The sequence below is a fragment of the Canis aureus genome, chromosome 8, assembly GCF_053574225.1.
Source record: "Canis aureus isolate CA01 chromosome 8, VMU_Caureus_v.1.0, whole genome shotgun sequence".
Classification (NCBI taxonomy): domain Eukaryota; kingdom Metazoa; phylum Chordata; class Mammalia; order Carnivora; family Canidae; genus Canis; species Canis aureus.
In genome coordinates, this window is record NC_135618.1 from 37,644,695 (window position 1) to 37,668,218 (window position 23,524).

The 23,524-nt window shown below is 67.7% G+C and overlaps 1 protein-coding gene across 4 annotated transcripts; it reads left to right on the plus strand.

Annotated features, from left to right (window-relative positions):
• Nucleotides 1–1,231: 1,231 nt before the first annotated feature.
• Nucleotides 1,232–22,055, plus strand: CAPN15 (calpain 15). 4 transcript variants are annotated; one of them, XM_077905923.1, is made up of 13 exons: nt 1,235–1,341; nt 7,610–7,902; nt 15,161–16,625; nt 17,436–17,644; nt 17,722–17,905; nt 17,987–18,210; nt 18,911–19,036; nt 19,109–19,261; nt 19,580–19,741; nt 19,862–20,094; nt 20,176–20,342; nt 20,445–20,623; nt 20,705–22,055. In XM_077905923.1, the coding sequence occupies exons 2-13, from the start codon at nt 7,721–7,723 to the stop codon at nt 20,880–20,882; spliced, it is 3,462 nt and encodes a 1,153-aa protein (XP_077762049.1). In that variant the 5' UTR covers nt 1,235–1,341; nt 7,610–7,720; the 3' UTR covers nt 20,883–22,055. The 4 variants fall into 4 exon arrangements, with proteins under 4 accessions (XP_077762051.1, XP_077762049.1, XP_077762048.1 ...); XM_077905922.1 differs by lacking the exon at nt 1,235–1,341 and adding an exon at nt 3,580–3,721; XM_077905924.1 differs by lacking the exon at nt 1,235–1,341 and adding an exon at nt 3,580–3,721 and having other exon boundaries at nt 20,709–20,852.
• The last annotated feature ends 1,469 nt before the right edge of the window (nt 22,056–23,524 follow it).

Below are 23,524 nucleotides of genomic sequence, written 5' to 3' on the forward strand. Positions count from 1 at the left end.
ACACAGCCGCCCCAGCCAGAGTCGGGAAGGGGAGTGTAGTCCCTGAGCACCCCCAGGACGGCCCTCGACCGTGCCCTCGTGGGGTGCCGCAGCCACAGGCAGCGGGGAGGGGAAGGCAGCCAGGGGCGCTCGGGGCGGCGGCCTTCCTGGGCCCTCGGCCGCCGCCCGTGTCCCACCTCCGGCGCCCCCGCCCCCACCCCGGCCTGCAGGCACAGGGGCTCCCGCACGACCAGTGAGTGCCCCGGCTCCCCCGCTCCCCCGCTCCCCCGCCCTGGGCTCAGCCCCCGCGCCGCCCGAGGGAGCTTGGCGGGACAGGCTGGGCCTGGGGGGCCTGGGGGGGCTCCGGGGCCGTCGCGCGGCGACACCCCGGCAAGGCCGCTGCCCGGGGCGGGGCCTCCCGCTGGGCCCCGGGCTCGGCGCTCGTGTTTTAAAAAAAGAAAAAAGGCATGTTTTAAATAAAGACAGAGCTAGGGCTCTCGGTGTTAGTCTTTTTTTTCCTTTTAAATATTCATTTATGTATTTGAGCTAGGCGAGCACAGGCGGGGGCGGGGGCGGGGGCGGGCCCCGGCGTCACGCCGAGCCGCGGCCGACGCTCCGCCCCTGCGCCCCCGCGTCGCGGCCCCTCCCTTCCCGGGGAGCCGAGGCCACGGGGTCACGTGACCGGGTTACGCAGTAAGGGCCGAGGCCGGGTGTCCGCCCAGGTCGCCCCCCGAGCCCGCGGCGCTAGCGGGGGGAGGCGGGGGTCGGCGACCCGGGAGAGCGCCCGTGCAGGCGGCCGCAGCCGCCCGCCGCCGGCAAGGCGCAGCCGGAAGCGCAGGGGCGGGGCCGTGCGGGAGCCCCGCCCCCTTCCCCCCGCGCACGGCATTCTGGGAGTCGTAGTCTCAGTCCCTTCCGGGAGCTTCCCTTCCGCCAGTCCGAGAGGGACTGGACACGCCGTGCCGTCCGGAGCGCGGAGCTCGGTCACGTCCCGCGGTGCTGGCGGGCGGGGCGGCCTGAGCAGTCGGCGGGTGCCTGTCGGCCCGCCGCCGAGGACTACGACTCCCGGTTCGCACCGCGCGCCGGGCACCGCCCCGAGCTTCCGGCCTGGCGGCGCCGCGCGGCCCTCTGGGAGCGGTAGTCCGCGCGCGCGATTCACAGCGCTCAGTGCGCCCCGGGCGCGCCGTAGCCGCGGGGCCCGACCGGGCGCTACGCTACGGAGGCGGCGCAGGGCGTGCGGCGGGCGGGGCGGACGGGGCGGCTCCGCCACTCGGCGCGGGAGGCCGGCGGCACAAGTTGCGGCTGGGCCGGCGCAGGCGAGCGGGCCGGGCCGCGGGGACGAGGCGGCGCCGCCAGGCCGCGGAGGTGAGTCTGGGCGGGTGGGCTGCGCGGGGGCGCTGAGGGCTGCGGGCACCCCGGCCCCGGGCGCCCCTAGTCCCGGGCAGGCCCCGCGGCCGCTATGCCGCGCTCCCGACTGCCCCCCCCGGACCCAGGCCCCGTGCCCGCCGCGTGTGCAGCCCCGAGCGGCCTCCGCGCCGACCGGCTGGGCCTCGGCTCCGCGGCCGTTGGGACACCGGGGGACCGGGGGACGGGGGCCGCCTGCTGCCTCCACGGAGGGCGCCCGGCGGGCAGAGGCGCGGAGGGGCAGCCCGGGCTGCGGGGTCGCTGCTGCACCTACGGCGGGGCCTGGGGGCGCCCGCTCGAGGCTCAGGGCCCGGGTCAGAGCCCCAGGTCATGGCAGGCGCCCCGGACTCCCGCGGGCTCCCCAGCAGCCTGGGCCCTGGTCGGCCGAGCACGGGCCTGCTGGCTTCCAGCCCCTGACCGAGCTGGGAGGAGGCCGCGGGGTGAGGCCAGGCTGCGTCCAGCTTGGCCCGGCCTGCCCGGCCCTACCCTGGCCGGTGCGCCCTGACAGCAGCCCAGGGAAGGGTCAGACCGCCGGGTCAGGGCCGCCGGGGCAAGGCCTGGCAGGGGCAGGGCCCGGGGCTGCGGGAGGGCAGAGCAGTGTCCTGGCCCACACACACGCCCGGGAGGGGCCCCAGGAGACGTCAGCGACACCATCCCTCCTGCGAGGCTGGCCTGAGCACCGGGGTGGACGTGCAGGCGCTGCGTCCCGGTCCCGCCGTCGCACTTGGGCAGTTCCCCTGCGATGGAGTGGGCTTCGTCCGCACCTCCCGGTGGCCAGGCTGCAGGACGGGCGTGGACGGCGCTGCAGGGCAGGAGGAGAGTGGGTTGGCGGCTGCCGCTCAGCGGTGCTCGTGTGTCTGCGAGGCGTCGGCCGCAGCTTCCTGCTCCCGCGCCACCGCGGCCCAGACCTGAGGCCGGACTTCCTCCTCGCTCGCCAGCGGCCCCCGGCATCCCAGCTTCCCCTACAAGTCGCCCTTTGGAATCAGATTCATCTTGGAAGCCCAGGGCCGCCTGCCCTGTGTCCATTTGACAGGAGGGGTGGCGCATGCTGCAGCCCTGCCATCCCGGAGACGTGGCTGCAGAGGCCTGAGTCCCAGGGCCTGGGCCGCACGGCTTCCCAGCCTCCGCCTTCCTCCCTTGGGGTGAGCTGAAGGCTCGGAGGCCCTTGCCCCCCTGAGGCTGTGCTGCCGGTGAGGCCGGAGGTCGCCAGGCTGCCCGGGCTGAGGCTGTGTCTGCCACCAGCAAACACAGAAGTGCCCGAAGTGAGAACGCATCCGGCACCTCTTGTTTCTCCGTAGATGATATGTGTCGTTAAACGGTACCAAACTCATGAAGTCAGAAACCGAAATCCAGAGAATGTCCCTGTTCCTCTGCAAGTGCTGTTTTGGAGAATATGATTAATTTTCTGTGTGGTGCGCAAAAAGCGACGTGTGACTCTGCAGAAGCTTAAGGACGCGCAGCGACCCGGCCCCCTCCCGTGTGGGCAGCCCGGGCACCTAGTGTGCATCCGATTCAGGGGCTCGTACCCCCACCCCCACCCCGGGAAGCAGGTGCCTCGGAATGTACCGAAGACCCTGCCTGTCCCCTGCTGGTTGTTTCCCAGCTACATCAGGAGGTGTCCAGAGGCGCCCCCAGGTGCCCAGCTGCACGGCGAGGAGCCCCAACTGCTGTCCCGGTGCTGGCTGCCCGGACCTGTGAGGACGTCGGTCCCTGGCACGGGGGAGAGTCCAGAAATGCTGAGAAGAGTGGCCAGCACCCGCAGTGCGCTCGGGGAGCGGCTCCTGGTCAGGAGGGCGGGGGTGAGGACAGAGTACGGCTCCTCCCAGGAGGAGCTAGTGACCCGTCCGCGCCCGCGGCTTTGCTCCCAGGCCTGGCTGGCTCCAGGCACGCAGCTGGGGCCCCTGGCCTCCGTGTTGCTTGAGGGCCCCGGTGAGCCGGTGGAGGCGGCCCCCGCGCTGCGGAGCCCAGTGCCCTGTTCTGAGCTGAAGGAGCAGAGGGCACTGCGAGTGCCCGTGCCCACCAGGTGCTGGTGCTCTGAGGACAAAGCTGCGGGGCTGGGGGCAGCGGTGCCTCCTTGAGGGGAGCGGCCAGCGATGCCCGGATCTGAGTCCAGGTGACTCGTTTAGCGGCCTGGCTGGCTGCTTGCCTGGAGCCCGGCCCGCTTGGTACCTCTGGGGAAGGTGGGCAGAGCCGGGCTGGCGGAGGCCCCGGCCCCTGGGCCCTGGATCATCAACAGTCCCCTGCTGTGCGGCAGCCCGGCTGGGGAGGTCGGGGTTCCAAACTAGGCAGCGAGGTGCTGGCTCAGCCTCCCGGCTTCTCCGGAGCCACCAGCCTCCTCTGGGTAAGGCACAGATGCAGCTTCTGAAGGGCCACCAGCCACGGGGACACTCCCAGGTGCCCGAGGGTCGTCCCTTGTCCAGGTCCACGTGTCCGGAGATGGGGTGACCCATGTGGCCCTGGCCTGGGGGTGGAGGCAGAGCCAGAACGAGTGCCTGATTGGCACGCTCCGGTGGACCCTGGGCTCGTGCTGATAAGCCTGAGGGTGGGTCTGCAGGGCCAGAGTCCAGAATCTTCTGGGCAGGGGAGTGCCCTCCCGGTGGGTGTGCCCTTGGCTAAGCTGCTGTCGCGGAGCCTGCCTTCTGCGAGGGGAGGGCCCCTTCCCAAGTGCTGCGGTGTGACCAGGCCGGTCGTGGGGTGGCAGGGCTCGAGCACAGCGTGGGCATCCCCGACAACGGCGGGTGCCCTCGGGCCCCCTTGAGTGTGGGGCCCAAGCCTGCGGTCCTGTCTGTGCAGGACGGGCTGCGGAGCAGGTGCGTCTGCCACGCGCCTTTGGTGTTTCTTCCCCCGAAGCACCCGCGCAGGCCTGATGGCCCATCCCTGTTGCACCCTGCCCGTCCGGGGGGCAGGTGGGGCTGGGGGTGGCAGGAAGGTCGAAGTGCCTGGCTTCACTCTGGCCAGCCCCGCCTGTCCTCGGGCTCGTGGCTGGCCTTCTGGGGGGTGGCCACCAGGTGCAGGGAGCAGCAGTGTTCTGGGGTGCCCCCCAGCAGGCCGCTATCCGTCATCCCTCTCCTGTGCCCCTGCCTTGGGGCTGACCTGGGGGTTGCTGCAGTTCGTGAGGACGGGGAGATTTGAGGAGGCTTGTCCTGGGCCGGGTGGGCAGTCGCGGACTTGGGACACCATGTTCACCGCCTCCCCCGGGAGCCATAGGGCGGCATGGGGAGTGCGCGCAGTGGGACGTGGTTGTGGGGGCCGCCCGGAAGAGGCATCACTAAGCAGCACGCATCGGTGCAGGGCTCGGACCATTGGACTCTGGGGCCCCGGGGCATGGGAAGAGCGGGACATAAACACCCCTGCTCGGGCTCCTGGTCCCCTCCACTGCCTTACTTGCTCACAGGCTGCTGACTCCTGCCGGCCATCGCTTTGCCCCGGTCCTTGCCCTGGCAAAGTCTCCCTGGGCAGAAGCAGCTCGCCTGCATCCCTGCACTGCGGCACCCCGCCCCTGCTCCCCCAACCCCGTGCTGGGGCCCGCAGGGGCAGGGGGGAGGAGGTGGGCTCGGGTGATGGGTCCTGCCGTGACCGAAGCAGGTGCTCCCCGCACGGGGTCGTAAAGAGGGGTTGTCTTCTTGGGGTGTCGTGCTAGGCACGTGCCCCACCCCAGGCGGGGGGCAGGACGGCGGCCCCACCTCCATGGCTGCCTGAGGCCAGATCTAGGCCACTGCCCCGTTTAAATGTAGGGCAGGGACTCCTGAACGAGAGCAGGGAGGACCAGTGCGGCACCCTGTCGCGGAGCACCCGCCCGTCCGCATGATACAGCATGCGGGAGGCTGGCGTCCCCACGGCGTGTGCTCCGGCTTCTGCCCGGAGAGACGCACTCTGCTTCATTCTTCAAGGCACAGCAGCCAGACGGGCGCCCTGAGGGGCAGCCTGCAAACATCGTCGGTCACCTGGCGCGCGCTGGACGCCGGGCTGTTTCCCAGGCAGGCGGAGATGCACAGGGGGTGGGTGTTGCACCCGGCACCTGCCGGCCTGGCCCGCGCCCGTGCCCCCGCCCGGAGAGTGAGGCCGCGCGGGCTGCTTTGCCCACCCAGCAGGCCCCGTGGGGGAAGGGCGGTGGGACGCTTGTCACCTGGAATCGGGGTTTCCTCTGCCCCTCGGGAGGTCCTCGCCTGAGCTTCATATCAGGTTCCGAGGCCTGGGGAGCAGGCTGTGTGAACGCCCCCTGTGCTGCGTTATGGCGACATGGAGCTGGGACGAGAGCCAGGGACTGGCCCCGGGCAGCGTGGGGCTGCTCAGCCAGGGTACTCCACCAGGGGCTCCTACTCCCACGTCCTCTCCCCACCCCCAGACGTCGGGGTGCCGTCATCCCTGAAGACCCCGAGACAGGCCCTCCTGAGCCAGCGGCTCTTGGGGAGAGCCCTTCCAGCCGTCAGGGAGACGGACCCGGGCTGCCAGCCTGTAGCCCACCCTGGAGGCCGCCCACCTGCCTGGCGGGGCCTGCAGGGTCAGGGGTCGCTGGGGGTGCCAGGAAGCCGGTGCAGCTGCTATAGCCGCTGCGGGGCTCGGGGGCAGCTCTGTGGTGGGTGGAGCGCTCCCTGCCGCTGCAGACCCTGCACATCAGCACCGTTGGTGCGCGTCGGGCAGCCCGGCCTGGGCAGGACCTTGGTGCTCTGTCCTCCGGCAGAGCCGGACCCCTGGGCAGCCTGGGCCGCATCGTCACTCGGCCTCAGGGCTGCTTCCCCTGGGCGCCAGCCGCCCCACCCCGCCCTCACGGGGGACACGGGCAGAGGTCCTTGTCAGGGCCACCCAGCCCTGGGGCCAAGCACCCCCAGCGGGCATGGCTGCACCTCAGGCCTCCTCGGTCCTCCACACCCTTTGCATCCTTCATCTGCCTGGGATTTTGCTACGAAAGAAGCATGAGAGAGGCTCGGGCTCTTCGTAGGAGGGGCTCCCGCGTGGATGGAGCCCAGGGATTCCAGGGGCTGCGGGGTCTGGTATAACCATGGGAGACACAGGTGTCTGCGGTGACCCTGGCAGATGGGGATCTGGGCGCTGCCCGTGTGCAAGCCCCTGGCATGCACGGCCGCTGACTCGGGGGGAGTGTGACCGCAGGAGCGCCCAGGGGTCCTGGCTGAGAGCAGTGTCCTGTAGCTCACGCGTGCTTGTACCTAGATTTCATGCTGATACCGAGATAGCTTGGATGTGCGGGTTACGTAAGGCGTTTTCCAGATTCCCGTCTGTCTGTCTGACCTTCACGTGGCTGCTGAATGACTGGACAGGGCGTCTGGGCTCCCTTGGGGCTCCCGTGGGTCGGCTGCGGCGGACGTTCCTGCACAGAGGTGGGGGGATGGTGTGGGTTTTGCAGGCCCGGGGGCCTCGCCTCCTCTGGGCAGCTGGGGTGGACCCCGGAGGGGGCCTCGGGGCCAGGAGACTTGCAAGGCCACCGGGCAGTGAGGGTGGCCGCTGCTGTCCATCCGCGTCCCCGTGCCTCCGAGGAAAGGCCGCCTGGCAAATTTTCTTGCTGCACAGAGGACTCGGCCGGCCTGGCTGGAGCTCGTATGGGTTGGACCCAGAGCTCCTCCGTGTGTCGCCTGGCCCCCGCCCGCCTACCCTGTCCGAGCACCTGGGGGGACTGGGGAGGGGGCAAGCCGGGCTGCCGGGCGCTGTGTAGCCAGAGCCAAGCGCACACCCTCCTGGGCCCCAAGCCTCGCAGGAACGGGCCTTGTTCAGATCGAGCCCCGAGGCCTTGCGCTCAGCCGTGGGGCTCGGACGGTGTCCCCGGTACAGGCCGTCCCTGCCAGAGGCCCCGCCGGCTGTTCGGGCACTTGGGGCCTCCGCCCTGCCCTGCCGTGCACACTTGCTCGGTCCTCCTTTTCCTTTGGCCAAATGCCCCTCAATCCTCTTTTCTATGACAAAGCGTGACCGTAGGATCTGTTTCTCACGAGGGGGAGGCTTCCTTTAAAGACCAGCGAGCGGACGGATGCGGGCGCCCTGGGCAGCTACAGGGTTGGGGGTGGGCTCCAGCGGAGCAGGGCGCTGCTGGCGGGCGGGCCTCCGGCTGGGAGCCTCAGCCCGCACCTCAGCCCCGCGGGGTTCCTGTATGGGGCCGGGTGCCCGAGGCCCTCGCGTGCTGGGGCTCCCCGGGCTTTGGGGGGCTTCTTTCCTGTGAGTCATGCTGTTTCTCCTGTTTCTCTTTATTCTCTCTGTGTATTTGTGTTGTGTGACCGAGCAGCCGGGCCTTGTCTGCCGCGTGGGCGTCGGCCTCCCTCCATGCTCCATCTCGCCCCCTGCCGGCCGCGTGTGACCAGGCCCGGGTCTCGGCGCGGCCGCCACCGCGGGGGCCATGGGGAGCTCCGCCTCCTCGCTGGCCACCGAGACCGAGTCGGACCACGGCTTCCCCGGGGCGCCACCGTACCCCGGGCCCCCTGCAGCAGCCGGCTGGTGTAGGAGCGGCCCTGGGGGCCCCGTCTGGGGCGGTGCCCTGGTCACCCGGCAGCACCAGCCCCCGAGGCCCCGGGCCCGAAGGTAAGAAGGTGGGGACGGGTGGCCCGAGGACAGGGTTTGCAGGGATGGGGCCCCAGATGGAGCTGCAGGGGAAGCCCGGGGCTCCGGGCGGCGTGGGTCTGGGCCTGGCTGGCTGCTGCACCTGCGACAGGGACGGGGTGGCCTGCCTGCGGGGCTCTGGCTGCCCAGTCAGCTGCTCCTGCCGAAGCCTCTTTGGGAGCCTGTTGCTCGGGGTGGGGTGCAGGGGAGGCCCCGGTGCGTGCGTGCGGTGCCGCTGCGCTGCACACCTTCCCATGTGGGCCGCCTGTAGCCGCGGCCTCGCTCCGCCCGGAGTCCAGCCTATGCTGCCTCGGCCCCCCGGGGTGCCTGGCTCGGAGATTCTGGGGTGACGGGCACTGCCTACTGCTCGGGTCTGGGGCTGCTGGGCCCCGACGTCCCCCTCCTGCCTTTAGCCCACCCTGTGGCCCCACTGGACAGGGGCACCCGCTGCTCGGCAGGCGCTCAGGCTCCTCCAGCCTTGGGTGGAGGCCGTGGTAAGGCGCTCTCCCTCTCAGGCGCCTACCTTGCTGCCTTGGCCGTCACATCCATGGACGCGGCTTGCTGGGGTCGGTGGGACGGGCAGCGTCCTGATGGGTGTCCCTTCTGGGGTGCTGTTAGACCGGAGGCCCACGCCCCCAGCAGAGGGGCAGCTGGCACGGCCCTCGGGTGGTCAGAGTCAGCGTCAGATTGTCGGGAGCTTGCTGTGCGGGCGTTACGGTATAGGGGACGCGCTCACAGACGTGTGTGTCTTTCTGCGGCAGCCTTCTTGCCCTCTAACCTCACCCCCACAAGGTGCAGCTGCAGGGTTTGGAGTTGCTCACCCACATGGCCCCCGGGCACCCCGCCCTTGGCCACCCTGTCTCCTGCCCATGGACGTGCCTTTTCTGGAGATGTCCTACAAGTGGAATCCTATATCTTTTGTGCCCGGTTTCTTTCACCAAGTGTGACACCCTCAGGGTCTGGCCACAGGGTAGCAGGTGCCAGAGCTTTGTTCCTTCTGGCCGAATAATGAATACCCCATTGTACGGACGGACCCCATCCCATTGTAGCCAGCCTGCAGTTAACGAACATTTGGGTATTTCCGCTTGATTTTTATGAACCGTGCCGCTGTGAGCATCCACGTGCCAGCTCCCACGCCGACACGTTCTCCCTTGGGTGGGGACCCTGGACGTGACGGCTGACAGTTACTAGACTCGGCTTAACTCTAAAATAAACTACCAGGCTGTTTGCCACCAGCGGTGTAGGGGAGGGCACTGGTTCCCCTCCAGCCCAGCCTGGCCTACGCTCGTGACCATCTGGTTCTAGACATGCCGGCGGGTGTGGGGCGCCGTCCCCACGTGGTTTGATAGGCATCTCCCTGACTGAGGACGCGGGGCATCTTCCCTTCATCTGTCCACACGCTTCTTAGAAATTCCCATTTACTTCCTTAGGCTAAACTGCTGGGAGTAGGATTCCTGGGTCTGGAGGGCCGGCCCCACGAGCGGCAGGCCGGGTAGACCCTGTGGGGCTAGCCAGGCAGCAACCTCGTGCCATGCCCGAGCGTGCAGAGGGGCACGTGTCTGCGTCACTTTGGATCCTGGCGCCGCTGCCGCACCAAGTCGAACCTTCTCGTTCCCCTGGCCTCCTGTCGGCCTCCTCCCCCCGGGGGCACAGCGGCTCTTTCTCACCGCCCACCGTAGCCAGCCAGACCCAGGGCAGTCACTGTGCACCCCTGGGAGCAGCAGGCAAGGCAGGAGGAAATGCCGTGGGCCACCTCGAGGGAGTCACAGACACCCCGGCTTGGGGAGCGGAGGTAGGCAGATGGCAGGAAGAGTGACAGGCAGGTGGCCACACAACCACCCCGACAGGCGCCCTGCCCCCAACACCCCTGTACACGTGGACACACGGATGCACACGTGTGCTGCTCTGCCACCGGGTGGAGGCGCGGCCTGCCCCGGGGGACCAGGGGGCCCTGAGGAAACCAGAACACCTGCCACGCCTGGGCCCACTGCCTCCTGGGCCGGAGCCACCCGATTGCCCTGCTGCGGCCGGGAGAGCCAAGTGCGGGCGTGTTTCCCTGTCTCCACCGCCAGGGAGACACAGAGCAGGAGGGTGATCCCAGAGGAAGGCACCCGGGCACGCCTCCGAGCCTCGGGGTCAGAGGTCAGGCGGCCGCAGCTGTCGCCTTGTGTGTGGGGATGCCACGTGTCAGCCCACCATGTCTGGTGGGGAGAGGCATCCCCCAGTGGGGACCGGGAGCGTCCACGTCCTGCTGACGTGTGTCCTGCTAACTGGGGGACTTTGCTGTGTGCCCCAGCGCAGCCCCACTCCCCCCTCTTGGATAGGAATGTGGTGCTGGCAGTCCCCAGATTCGGAAGGCACCGCAGGTACTTGGGGTGGGGGTTCTCTGGACAGTTGCCTCAATTTCCAGTTGACTTGGCCTTTCTTTCAAAGGCAGCTGGTGCCCCCCAGGACACGATCCAGTCCATGCCCTGGAGTACGTGATGCCGTGGAGTCTGCCGTGGGTCCGGGCTCCCTACGGTGGGCTTCCTCCTGGGCTGGTTGGGTGCCCTGACCTCTCAGTGTCTCCTGAGCCCTCGGCTCCTGCCCAGGCCGCGCATCAGGTTGGGGTGACCCTAGGGTTGGGGCGTCAGAGGAGGGGGGCCCAGGGACATGAAGGCAGGGGCCCGATCACGGGCTCCTCCAGGCACCCAGCCGCTGACCCCGGAGCCACTTCACCTCAGCCTGCCCAGTGACACCGAGATGTGGGCGCGGGGGTCAGAGAGGGAGCAGAGCGCTGTCCCTGCCAGCTGTGCGGGGGCCCCTGTGCCACTGCTTGTCCTCTGGGTCCCCAGGGCTAAACTTAAGTTTTAGGCGCTGTCTCCATTTAAACCTCTCTGAACCCCAGATACAGTCTTTGTGACGTGCTTTATCCACCACCATGGCTGTGAAACCTGCCGTGTCCCACCTGTGTGCCCGGGCGCTGGCCAGGACCAGCGGACACCAGGCCTTGTGGTCAGCTGGGCCCGGGTCATGGACTGGCCAGCTAGCGGATTAGGAGGGTCAGCAGGAGTTGAGCCCCCTCCGTCCCCAGGCTGTCCTCACCTTGCATCTGGGACCTCTCTGAGCCCTGGGGCCGAGGGCAGGTGTTCTAGCAGGGCTCATCCACCTCCTGCACGTGGCTCTCACACGAGGACAGGGGCTGAGTCTTCTCTCTGGAGACCCCTCTTGGGGCAGAGGGTCTGCAAAGTGTCAGACTAGCTCTGCTGGCCCCTGGGACCAAGCCAGGTGAGGTGCGGGGTGAGAGGCCGGCCCCTGAGCCTGGAACTGGGGTGCAGGCGGCCCAGGGCTGAACACGTGCATGTGTGTCCGTGGGCACAAGCTGTGACCCACACCTGGACTGCGGGCCCTTCCCTGAGTGGGGAGTGGCATGGGGGGCCCCGGCAGTCTCCAGGAAGGTTTCCAAGGCTTTCATAGCACAGAAGCCAGGGCGAAGCTGAGCTGCCCTGCTCTGCTGGTGCCGAGGGCCCTGCGTTGAGCCCAGCCTGGCACCGCCGCACCCGCTCGCCCTACGGCCCTGCCTGGCAAGGCCGTGGGAGCCCGTGAGCCGCAGCGTGCAGGCTGGAAGGTGGCCTCTCAGTTGGCCCCGGGCCCTGGGAAACCATCCTGTTGCTCAGGGAGGTTTTTCGATTTTTTGAAGAAGCAAGTTTTCTTTCTTCCTGAACCAAAAGGGTTCGGCAGAAACAGCGTCAGAATCCTAGGCTTTGTGCCTCAAACAGAACAATTGATTTTTCTCCCGGGCAGAGCATCTGCAGTCAGCGTAGGGACTGGGTTGAGCTGTGTAGACGCCCCTCACACCCAGACTAGCTCTCGAGAAGCAGGTCGAGGGGCCGGCCGCGCCCCCGGACACTGACCCAGCTCCCGCCGAGGCACCCGAGCGCCCCACATGCACTGCCCTCGGCTGTGCCAGGCACTGCCCACGCCCAGGCTCGTGGGGTGCCTGGCCCGTCCCTGCGGCCCCTCCTCCGGGGCCGGCGCCCGAGCGTCGGCCTTGCCTCTGAGCCATAGGTGTGACCTGGGACGGGGGCTGCAGCCAGGGGAGGAGGCACTTGGGGACAGGCTGCTAGAGCAGCTGCTATGCACAGGCTCCTCCGTTTGTCCCACTTTGACCTTGGGCACCCCGTGCCCCACCTGCCCGGTAACCTCACAGGGCTGGGCAGCGTTCTGCTACCGCCCCACAGGGCTGCCGGGTGCCAGCAGGACCGGGCAGGGTGCGCGAGCGGCGGCCTAGGTTGGCAGTGGGCAAGGGAGTGGACGGGCCTGCCCCTCGGGCAACGGCCCGTCCCTCCCGTGAGCCACGCGTGCCCAGGCTCAGCCGTGTGCCGGCGGGCGGGCCTCAGCACTGCGGGATGGCCTCACGGTCAGGCGCGTGCCCAGGGGCCCGGGAAGACCAGAGGCAGCTGCTTCGGGGACGCAGCCGGCAGCCCCAGTCGGGGTGGTCGTCACCCCCTCATGCCCTGGCCCCCCAGCTCTTTTTTTTTTTTGAGATGAAATTTACATAAAGTAAGTATTTCAGAGGCCGTGACCCGCTGGTACCCAGCGTCACCATCCCCCCCCCCCCCCGGGGCCCCCCGGCTTCCGGCCGCCTTTGCATCTCCTGCCCAAAGCTTTGGTGCAAATAACTCCGCAGCCTGTGGCCTTTGTGTCCGGCTTCCCCCACGTGGCGTCTGGTCGGGCACGTGCGCGTTGTAGCCTGCACCACACGCATGTGTCCTCCGTTCCCTGACGGGGTTTGTTACCACCGCCTGACTGTCGTGAGTGGATCTGCCCGTGGGTTTGCTAGGGTTCTGCTCCTCTCTGCCCGGGGGGGGGTGTGTGCGGGGCTGGTGCCAAGTCGCAGAGGCCGCGGGGGCGCTGGGCCATCCCCACCCTGCACGCCCCGGGGGCCCTGAACCATCTCCGGGGTTTGCTTTGCTCTTTCCTGAGGCAGGTGATGTGAGCATCTCTCCACGCGTGCCCGTGGCCGCTCGTGTGTCCTCTGGAGAAATGACAGTTCCAGGCCTGTTTCTGAAAAGAGTTTTTATTGTCTGTTGTTCAGTTGTAAGAGCTCTTTGTTTCCTGGATACAAGACCCTTTTCAGATACGATTTGCAAATATTTTCTCTCATTTTATGAGTTCTCATCGCTCTCTTAGCTGTGCTCTTTGAAGCACGGAAGTTACTCATCTTCCTGAAGTATAATTTTTTTTTCCTTTATTTGCCTGTGCTTTTAGTGCCACGTGTAATAATCCATTGTGAAAATCAAGATCACAAAACATTTTTTAAGATTTTATGTATTTTGAGAGAGCGCACGTGCGAGCAGGGGAGGGGCGGCGGGGCAGAGAGCCTCAAGCAGACTCCCCGCTGAGCCCAGAGCCCAAAGGACCCAGCAACGTGCCCTTCAAGGTCACAGAAATTACTTAGGTTTTTTTTTCTACAAGTTTTGTGACTTTCGGGATCCCTGGGTGGCGCAGCGGTTTGGCGCCTGCCTTTGGCCCAGGGCGTGATCCTGGAGACCCAGGATCGAGTCCCATGTCGGGCTCCCGGTGCATGGGGCCTGCTTCTCCCTCTGCCTGTGTCTCTGCCTCTCTCTCTCTCTGTGACTATCATAAATAAATAAAAAAATTAAAAAAAAAAAAGAAAAAAAAAAAAGTTTTGTGACTTTCACTCCTACATTTCGATTATTGATCCATTTTGAGTTAATTTTTGAATATGGTGTGAAGAAAGGGCCCATCTTCCTTCCTTAGTGCTTAGATCCTGCCCTCCCAGCACCATTCGTTGAAAACTGCCCTTTCCCTACGGAGGGGTCTCGGCACCACTGCCTAATATGATTTCACCCAAGGCGGCCGGCTGGCTCAATAGAGCCTCATAATCTTAATCTCGAGGCTGTGAGTTCAGGCCCCACATTGGGCATGGTACCTACTGAAAAGAAAAGAAAAATAAGGAGTGACTTGACCGGATGTGCGAGGGCATGTCTCCGGGTCCTTCAGCCCTGCCGTCCTGGCCGCACGGACCGTGTGGGGACTTGCGGTGTGTCCCTGTGGCAGTGCCGCTGGTCCTGATACTCCCTCTTTGAGGATTGTTTTGGCTTCTTGGGGGAGTACTTGCAGTTTGACATGAATTTCAAAATCCACTTTTTCCGTTCCTGGTGGTGGGGGGGAAGGGGCCACTGGGAAGTTGGTGGGGATTGCATTCCTCCTGTGAATCTGTAGGTCACTTTGGGTGTGACCGTCACATCAGCTGTATGGTCTTCTCTCTGAGCCCAGGGTGAGTGTCTGCTCGTTGGGGTCTTCTGTGGTTTCTTCCAGTTGAGCGTTGTAGTGCTCAGAGTACAAGGGTTCTTCTTAAGGTGTATTCCTAGGTGTTGGTGTAATTCTAGATGAGACCATTCTCCCACCTTCCCTTCTGTTGTGGCTGGCACGGCAACATGGCTCATGGCTGTGTGTCGGTCTCGTGCCCTCCAGTGTCGCTGGGTTCATCCGTTAGCCCTAGTGGTGGTTTTGGTGGATTCTTCGGGTTTCTTTTTTTTTTTTTTTTTTTTTAATTTTTATTTATTTATGATAGTCATACAGAGAGAGAGAGAGAGGCAGAGACACAGGCAGAGTGAGAAGCAGGCTCCATGCACTGGGAGCCCAATGTGGGATTCGATCCTGGGTCTCCAGGATCGTGCCCTGGGCCAAAGGCAGGTGCCAAACCGCTGCGCCACCCAGGGATCCCGGATTCTTGGGGTTTCTATATGTAGGATCGTGCCCTCTGTAAGCACAGGTGGCTTTACCTCTTCCTCCCCACTTGGATGCCTCTTAGCTCTTTGGCTGCCTCGTTGCTCTGGCTGGGACTGCAGTACGGTGCTGAGCCCCGGGTCTCAGGGGGACAGCCCGCAGCAGGTCACCGCTGGGACGTGTGCCTGCTTTTGAGGAGGCCCTCTATCTAGCCTGTCGAGAAAGCTCACTTGTACGCTCCTGGAACTGATCAAAGTTGGCCTCCCCAGCAGGTTCCGTGGCCTCCAGGGTGGTGTGGCTCTGCCCTGTCCCGGCGTCTCCCCAGGCCCGCCCCTCCAGAGGGGTCTCGGGACACACCTGCGAGGTCCCTTGGGGCCTCCTGAGCCCTCAGAGTCCTGGAGCCCCACATGGGCTGCGCTCCAGGGCCTGCCGTTATAGCTCAACCCCTTTGTCCCAGAGGACACTGTTGCCCTGGGCCTGCACTGATCGGGACCTTCCCTTGCAGCCACACGCACTCGCCTGGGTCCATGGCCACGGTCGGGGAGTGGTCCTGTGCGCGCTGCACCTTCCTGAACCCGGCCGGCCAGCGCCAGTGCTCCATCTGCGAGGCTCCCCGGCACAAGCCCGACCTCGACCAAATCCTCAGGCTCAGCGTGGAGGAGCAGAAATGGCCCTGCGCCCGCTGCACCTTCCGGAACTTCCTGGGCAAGGAGACTTGCGAGGTGTGTGGCTTTGCCCCAGAGCCCGTGCCTGGCGCCTCTCTGCTGCCGGTCATCAACGGAGTCCTGGCAGAGCCCAGGGGCGGCTGCAAGGAGGACACGGGTCCCGTGCGGATGGGGGGGCTGGCGCCTGCAGAGCCGCCTCGGGGGCGGCCCAATGAGGAGGAGGAGGAGGAGGAGGCCTTGGAGGAGGAGCAGCAAAGGGCAGCGGATCCCGGGAGTGGCTGGGCCTGCCAGCGCTGCACGCTGCACAACACGCCGGTGGCCAGCTCCTGCTCTGCCTGCGGGGGCCCCCGGAAACTCTCGCTGCCCAGAATACCCCCCGAGGCCCTGGTGGTCCCTGAGGTCGTTGCCCCTGCCGGCTTCCACGTCATTCCGGCCCCACCCCAACCCGGGGAAGACACCGAGGCTGACCCTCCCCCTGCCACCGACCAGGAGCCACCCCGGGCGCCGTCCTTCGGCCCCTTCTCGCCCACCCTGCAGAACAACCCTGTGCCTCGCAGCCGCCGCGAGGTACCCCCGCAGCTGCAGCCACTGGTGCCTGAGGCTTCCCAGCCTTCACCCTCTGCCAGCTCCAAGGGGCCCTCCCAGGGCCCAGGGCGGACTGCAGCTGGGGCGTCCCGCCTGGCGGAGCTGCTGTCGAGCAAGCGACTGGGCATGCTGGAGGAGGAGGCCGAGGGCAGCCCGGTGCCGCACCGCTGTGGCTCCTGCTCTGAGGCCGGGCCCTCGAGCCCTGCGCGCTGTGAGGCCTGCGGTGCCGCGCCGGGCAGCGATGTCATCGACCTGGCTGGAGACACTGTGCGCTACAAGCCAGCCAGCCCCTCCAGCCCCGACTTCACCACCTGGTCGTGCGCCAAGTGCACGCTCAAGAACCCCACGGCGGCCCCCCGGTGTACGGCCTGCGGCTGCTCTAAGCTACACGGCTTCCAGGAGCACGGTGAGCCCCCCACCCGCTGCCCAGACTGCGGCGCCGACAGGCCTGGGCCCTGCTCAGCCCACAAGGCCAGCTACCCATTCCCTGTGGCGCCGCCCGAGTGCCCGAGCCAGTGGGCCTGCCCTGCCTGTACTCTGCTCAACGCGCCCCGGGCCAAGCACTGTGCCGCCTGTCACACGCCCCAGCTCCTGGTGGCCCAGCGCCGGGGCGTCGCCCCCCTGAGGCGCAGGGAGAGCATGCACGTGGAGAAGCGGCGGCAGACAGACGAGGGTGAGGCCAAGGCCCTCTGGGAAAACATCGTGGCCTTCTGCCGGGAGGTGAGCGCCCTCGAACAGCTGGCTCTCCCCCACCCCCAATCAAGGCGGTTGCTCCTTTGTCCTTCCTTGCTGTCTGTCCTCTGGCCAGAGGGGCAGCACCCCCCTCCCGCGAGCTCTGAGCTCCAGCCTGCTCCCTGTCCCCACATCCTGCCCCTTCTTCCCCTGTACCCACGAGGGTCCGTGACTCCGTGGCCTGTGCTCCTGGCCCTCCTCAGTTGTGATTTCCCGTAGATGGTGAAGCCACCGGGGGTGGGGGGGGTGCAGGGGGAGGCTTCGTGCAGCAGGCGGGCCCCGTGCTTCCCCTGGCCGTGGAGACCCTGCTGGAACAGGATTGGGACTCTCCCTCATGCTCTTCTGCCCTTGGAGGTGTGGGAAGCCTGAAACCAGTGCAGCACGACCCCCAGAGTCACTGGGAGGGGCTGTCTGTCTCCCCCCGGGTTGCCACCCCATCACTGCCAGCCGCCTATCCTGACAGCCTGTCTGGGGGCGTGTGTCCTGGCTTCCACGTCCCAGCCAAGCTCCCACGTCTCTTATTGGGGCCTTCGGCATGGCAGGGGAGCCGCCCAGGTTCCCTGCACCCTGTGGCCTCTAGGGTGGGGGCTGGAGCCCCCAGGGGCATGCAGTGTCCCGGTGGGCTGCGGTCCCCCGTGCCCACACAGGGTGGTGTGGCTCACCCAAGCCCTGGCCTAACCCTCCACATCAGTCAGGGTGGCCACACACACACACTTTTCCTTCTGGAGCATTTTCAGGGTGTTCCGGGTGGTGGGCCTCAACCAGGTGGAGTCTGAGTGTGAGGCCATGCCCCTACAGAACAGTGTGAACTTCGTGGACGACAGCTTCCCCCCGGGGCCCGAGTCTGTGGGCTTCCCCGCGGGCGACAGCGTCCAGCAGCGCGTGCGGCAGTGGTTGCGGCCCCACGAGATCAACTGCTCCGTCTCCAGGGACCACAGCGCCTCGTGGTCTGTGTTCCACACTCTCCGGCCCTCGGACATCCTCCAGGGGCTGCTGGGGAACTGCTGGTGAGCTGGGCGCCCACAGAGGGGCTGGGCAGCGGACAGTGTGGCAGTGCTCGTGGTGAGGCCCCGGCTCTGTGCAGGTTCCTGAGCGCGCTGGCCGTGCTGGCCGAGCGGCCTGACCTGGTCGAGCGGGTGATGGTCACACGCAGCCTGTGCGCCGAGGGCGCATACCAGGTGCGGCTCTGCAAGGACGGCACGTGGACAACGGTGCTCGTGGACGACATGCTGCCCTGTGACGAGGCCGGCTTCCTCCTCTTCTCCCAGGTGGCGGGGTGGGTGGGCATGGGAGGGACGTCGCGGGTGTCGGCCGGCGTCAGGCCTCGCGACTCCAGCTCCTCCCCATAGGCTCAGCGGAAGCAGCTGTGGGTGGCCCTCATCGAGAAGGCGCTGGCCAAGCTGCACGGCTCCTACTTTGCCCTCCAGGCAGGGCGCGCCATCGAAGGCCTGGCCACGCTCACCGGTGCCCCCTGTGAGAGCCTGGCGCTGCAGGTCAGCTCCACTAACCCCCGAGAGGAGCCCGTTGACACTGACCTCATCTGGGCCAAAATGCTGAGTTCTAAGGAGGCTGGGTAAGAGGGGCGGGCGCTGTGGCGGTCAGCAGCGTTGGGAGGAGAGGCGAGACGAGGGGACAGCCAGGCCGGGGCCTGGAGCGGTGGGATGAGCAGGGCAAGTGCCCTCTGACCCACAGCCTGCATCTCCAGCGTTGCCAACATCCCCCACTGCCCGGCTGGTATGGGGAGCAGGCAGGATGCTGCCCGCTGGCCTGTACCTGGAAGGCCTCATTCTGACCTGGGCCTGTGATGACCGTCAGCACCTGCTTGGAGCCGCGTGGAGGGAGCCCCACAGAGGCAGCTGGTGGGAGTGGGGTTTGCCTTCTAAGAGCTGGCACATGCTGGCCGGCGTGTCTGTGGGAAGGGCCCAGAACCTTAAACCTGGGAGAGGTGGCTCCCTCGTGCCAAGACCTTGTGCTTTCAGCTGGTACGGGGCAGTATCGCCACTGTCGGAGAGCCGCAGCCCTGCGCTGGCAGGACCGGGCCCGCCCAATCCCTAGCCCAAGGCCTCTGAGCTCTGGAAACACTGGAGGGGGCTGGGCCGGCACTTCCTGTGGCTCCCTAGGCCCCCACAGACAGGAAGGAACCCCCCCACCCTCCAGTGCTCACCACCCATCCCCCTGCCCCTGTGCAGCACCTCCCCGCTGGGGGGCAGGGCCAGCAGAGGCCCCTGGGAGTGAAGGGGCTCCCGGTCATTGAGGCTGCTCTGCCCACACAGGTTCCTCATGGGTGCCTCCTGTGGGGGGGGCAACATGAAGGTGGACGACGCTGCCTATGAGAGCCTGGGTCTGCGTCCCCGCCATGCCTACTCCATCCTGGATGTCCGCGACGTCCAGGGCTGCAGGTAGGGGCCGGGTGGATGTGTGGTGGAAGCAGTGGCAGGCGTGGTCCTGGCCCTCAGCCCTGTGGTCCACAGGCTCCTGCGCCTCCGGAACCCGTGGGGCCGCTTCTCCTGGAATGGCAGTTGGTCAGATGAGTGGCCGCACTGGCCGGGGCACCTGCGCGGCGAGCTCATGCCACACGGCAGCAACGAGGGCGTCTTCTGGATGGAGTATAGCGACTTCATCAGGTATCTGGACCCTGCAGGCCTGGGCTGTACCGTGCCTCCCCCGTGGCAGTCCCCAGGCTCCAGCTGCCTTCCCCTGGGCTCACCTCCCGTGTCACCCACGTGTCCCGCCCAACACCTCGGGCCCTGGGCAATGCTAGAATGCCGGACAGCTCGGGGTGCAGCCCTCCCCGGCGCCCCCTGCTGGTGTCCACAGGCTTCCCAGACCCTGCTTCCCGGAGATGCCAAGGGTGCCCTGGGGCAGAGGGTGGAGAGGGCGCGGGAAGCTCCTGTGCCTGAGCTCGGGTGAAAGCTGCTGGGTGGGGCTGCCCTCGCGTCTAGGTACTTCGACTCCGTGGACATCTGCAAGGTGCACTCGGACTGGCAGGAGGCGCGTGTGCAGGGCTGCTTTCCCAGCTCCGCCAGCGGCCCCGTGGGGGTGACTGCTCTCACGGTGCTGGAGCGCGCATCCCTGGAGTTTGCGCTCTTCCAGGAGGGCAGCAGGTGGGCGGGGCCGCGAGCTGGGGGCGGGGCTATGGGCGGGGGGGGGGCGCGGGGCGGGGCTATGTGACGGGATGTAGCGGCGGGGTGGCGGCCCGCTGACGGTGGGGTCGGTGGCCGCAGGCGCGCGGACTCCGTGGACAGCCACCTCCTGGACCTGTGCGTCCTGGTGTTCCGCGCGTCCTTCGGCAGCGGGGGCCGCCTGAGCCTGGGCCGCCTGCTGGCCCACAGCAAGCGTGCGGTCAAGAAGTTCGTCAACTGCGACGTGATGCTGGAGCCCGGCGAGTACGCCGTGGTGTGCTGTGCCTTCAACCACTGGAGCCCCGCGGCGCCCGGACCCCCGGCCAGCGCGCAGGGTACGCGCCCCGCCCCCGTCCCCCTGACTCCCGCCCCCCACCCCCTGAACCCCGCTCACTCGCCCCTCCGCCCCCCTGCAGCCTCCAGCCCCTCGGCGGGGGCCCCGCGCTGCACCCCGCAGCCGCCGGGCCACGTGCTGGCCGTGTACAGCTCCAGGCTGGTCATGGTGGAGCCCGTGGAGGCCCAGCCGACCACGCTGGCCGACGCCATCATCCTGCTCACCGAGAGCCGGGGCGAGCGCCACGAGGTGGGCCGGCCGGGCGGGCAGGGGGGCGGGAGGGCACCAGGAGGGCGCGGCCCGGGAACCCCGCCCGGAACCCCCGCCCACCCGCGCCCCGTCCTTGGCCAGGGCCGCGAGGGCATGACCTGCTACTACCTGACGCACGGCTGGGCGGGGCTCATCGTGGTGGTGGAGAACCGGCACCCCAAGTCCTACCTGCACGTGCAGTGCGACTGCTCCGACAGCTTCAACGTGGTGTCCACCCGGGGCAGCCTGCGCACCCAGGACAGCGTGCCCCCGCTGCACAGGTGCGCCCTGCCCCGCCCCCACGCCCCCTGGCCCGACGCCTGCACAGGCCCCCACCAGCCCTCACAGGCCCCCTCCCCCAGGCAGGTCCTGGTGATCCTGTCCCAGCTGGAGGGCAACGCGGGCTTCTCCATCACGCACCGCCTGGCGCACCGCAAGGCTGCCCAGGCCTTCCTCAGTGACTGGACAGCCTCCAGGGGCACCCACAGCCCCCCGCTCACACCCGAAGTCGCCGGCCTGCACGGCCCCCGGCCTCTGTGACCACCCCACCTTCCCAGCCCCCACGCGCACTTTACGAGGGAGACCCCAACAGAGGACGCTTGAACCAGAATCTCAGGACCCTGCCCAGGGAGCCACTAGCTGCAGTAGCTTCCCCTCGGCCTCGCCCCTGCCCTCCCTCCTGCCCAGGGCTCCCAGCACAATACCTCGAACCCGCCTGCAGCGGGGCCTGGACACCAGACCCTCTGCCCAGCCGCCTCAAGGGCGGCTTCAACCGCCAGGCTCCGACGAGGCTTCCCGTTCCCCGAGGCAGCCAAGAGCCCTGCTCCTAGAACCATCCAGGCAGGTGGGAGGCCGCGACCCCAGAGCAAGAGCAAGGGTCCCTCCCTTGTAGGGGTTCGGGCTGGGACCCAGGGTGAAGAGCGATCATCTCCTCTATGATGGATCAGAGGCTGGGACCCCAGGGCGACCAGGGACCACCCTGTCTGTAGGCCCTGAGACCAGGAGCCGTCTGTCCCCAGCTTGCCCCCAGAGCACATTGCCTGCCCCTGGCCCCCGCAGGGCAAGCGGGGCCCCTGGACTCCCAGCTGCGCGTCCCAGGAGGCGGGTGCCTGGCGACCGGGGGCTCGGAGCCAGGATGGGGAAGGGCCCGGCGGCCCCTCTGGCGACACTATGCAATTCCTGGAGCCCCTGCCAGGACCCAAGAAGCCATGTCCCAGGGGCTGCGGGTCAGGGTCCCACCAGGCCCAGCCCTGCTGCGTGGCGAGGTGATGCATGCAGCGCTGCCTGACCTCTGCCGGGAGGACCGGGGCCGGCAGCCCCTCCGGCTCCTCCCCCACCTCAGACCCCGGAGCGGCCCGTGGCCCCCGCCGTCCTCTGCCGCGGCGCCATCAGGCCAGAGTCCCGCATCTGCCGGGGACGTCTGAGGCCAGCTTCCTGGGCCCCTGGTCTCGGTGCCCAGCCCCGCGGGCCACGGGAAGCCCCGGGCCCTCCTACACCAGGAGACACTTGGGGCAGCACGGCCCTCCCTGGGGCCTCCTTTATAGCCCTTCCTTTTACTCTGAGCTGTGAATATTTTTAACCCTGTATATATGGCCAGCTCTTCCGACAGAGACTATTTTATCACTTGCAGTCCCCGTCCCTATAGGATGGTTCTTCACGGGGGTTTCCACACTCAGGCTCCAATGGACCAAATAAAAATGTTTTGTTTTCTAAGAGTGCCTCCCAGTCTGTGTGCCGCCCGTCCCGGGCACCCCGCTGCCTCCCTGCCGTCCACGGGAAGGGGGTGCTCAGGGGCATCCCGTCGCTGGCACCTCTGAAGGACTGTGTCTGGGCAGGGCAGAGGCTTGGTCCAGACCCTGCGGCAGTCAGCAGCCTTGTCCCCGCGCATGTGGCTTTTCCCCATGCGACATCTACTGTCGGGGGGGCCTATCTGCATCTGCCGATCGGGGGTGGGGGTAATGGAGCAGTGTCAGGCCTGGGTGCCAGCCGCCCCGTGCCCTCCCCGTGCCCTCCCGCACACCCTGCAAGGCCCCAGCCCCGCGTCCTGGGTGGCGGGCTCCCCAGCAGCCGCCCACGGAGGCTGCGGGTGGGTTGCGGGGCCGGCGCCGTGGAAGAGGCCTGTCACAGGCCAGCCTATCGAATGTGAAAGCAATTAAAGCCACCAGCAGTGTTCGCTCCAGGCGGGCCTCAGGCAGCGGGGCAGCTGCCACAGCACATCTCCCGGGCACGCTGCGCCTCCGCGCTGCGCTGGCCACGCGGGCTCTGTCCCGGGGGGGCTGCCGCGTGGGGTTGGCACACACCTGGCCCTGTCCCCCCGGGGTGTCCCGGCAGCCTGGCCCAGGAAGGGAGAGGGGGAGCGTGGGTGCCCCAGGTCCTTGTGTCCGGCCAGCAGGGGTGTCGGGGGGCTCCAGCGAGGAGCGGGGAGAGTGTAGTGGAAAGGGGCCTGGTGTTCACGGAGGAGTCGGGGGGCCCCTCGTCCCGATGCTGTTATGACTGGGGGGCTTACAGGAGATGCTCGCGGGGCTGAGGTGGGGGCTCGGCCTGGTCAGGAGGCCCCGGGAGGCGGCTGGGGAGCAGCGTGGCGGGGGACAGGGGCAGGGGGCGGAGGTGGAGGAGAGGGGGCAGGGAATGGGCAGGGTATGCGCTGGGGGACAGGACAGGGGCTGGGTAGCAGCATGGCAGGGGACAGGGGCAGGGCACAGGGGCTGGGGAGCAGCGTGGAGGAGGACAGGGGTGGGGCCAAGGGCCAGGGCCGTGTGTTTGGGGTCGGGCTGGGGACCAGGGCCGTGGCCGGGGCAGGGACACGCCAGCCAAGCCCAGTGCCTGGCTGCTGCCCGAGCGGCCGGTGGCAGGCCTGTCCCGGTGTCGCGCGAGCCATGCGGTGCACGGCGCTGGTGTGTGGCACCGGGAGGCGGCCTGTCAGAAGCACTTAGTGTACAAATTAGCCGCGGCCTCGCCTCCCTCTGCGCTGCGGGCGCCGGGCTGACGGGCCGAGGCTCTGGGGCTCCCCGCCCGCGCTCCCCTGGCCGCCCGCCCGGCCACGCGCGGAGCTACCCACCCGCCTGACCTTGACGGGGCAGGGCGGGGGGGGGGGGGGGGGGACGCGCAGGGGTGCGGCCGGCACGGGTCAGCGCCCACAGCTACCCCCCCCCCGGGTCCGTGGCCCGCGCCATGGGGGGACC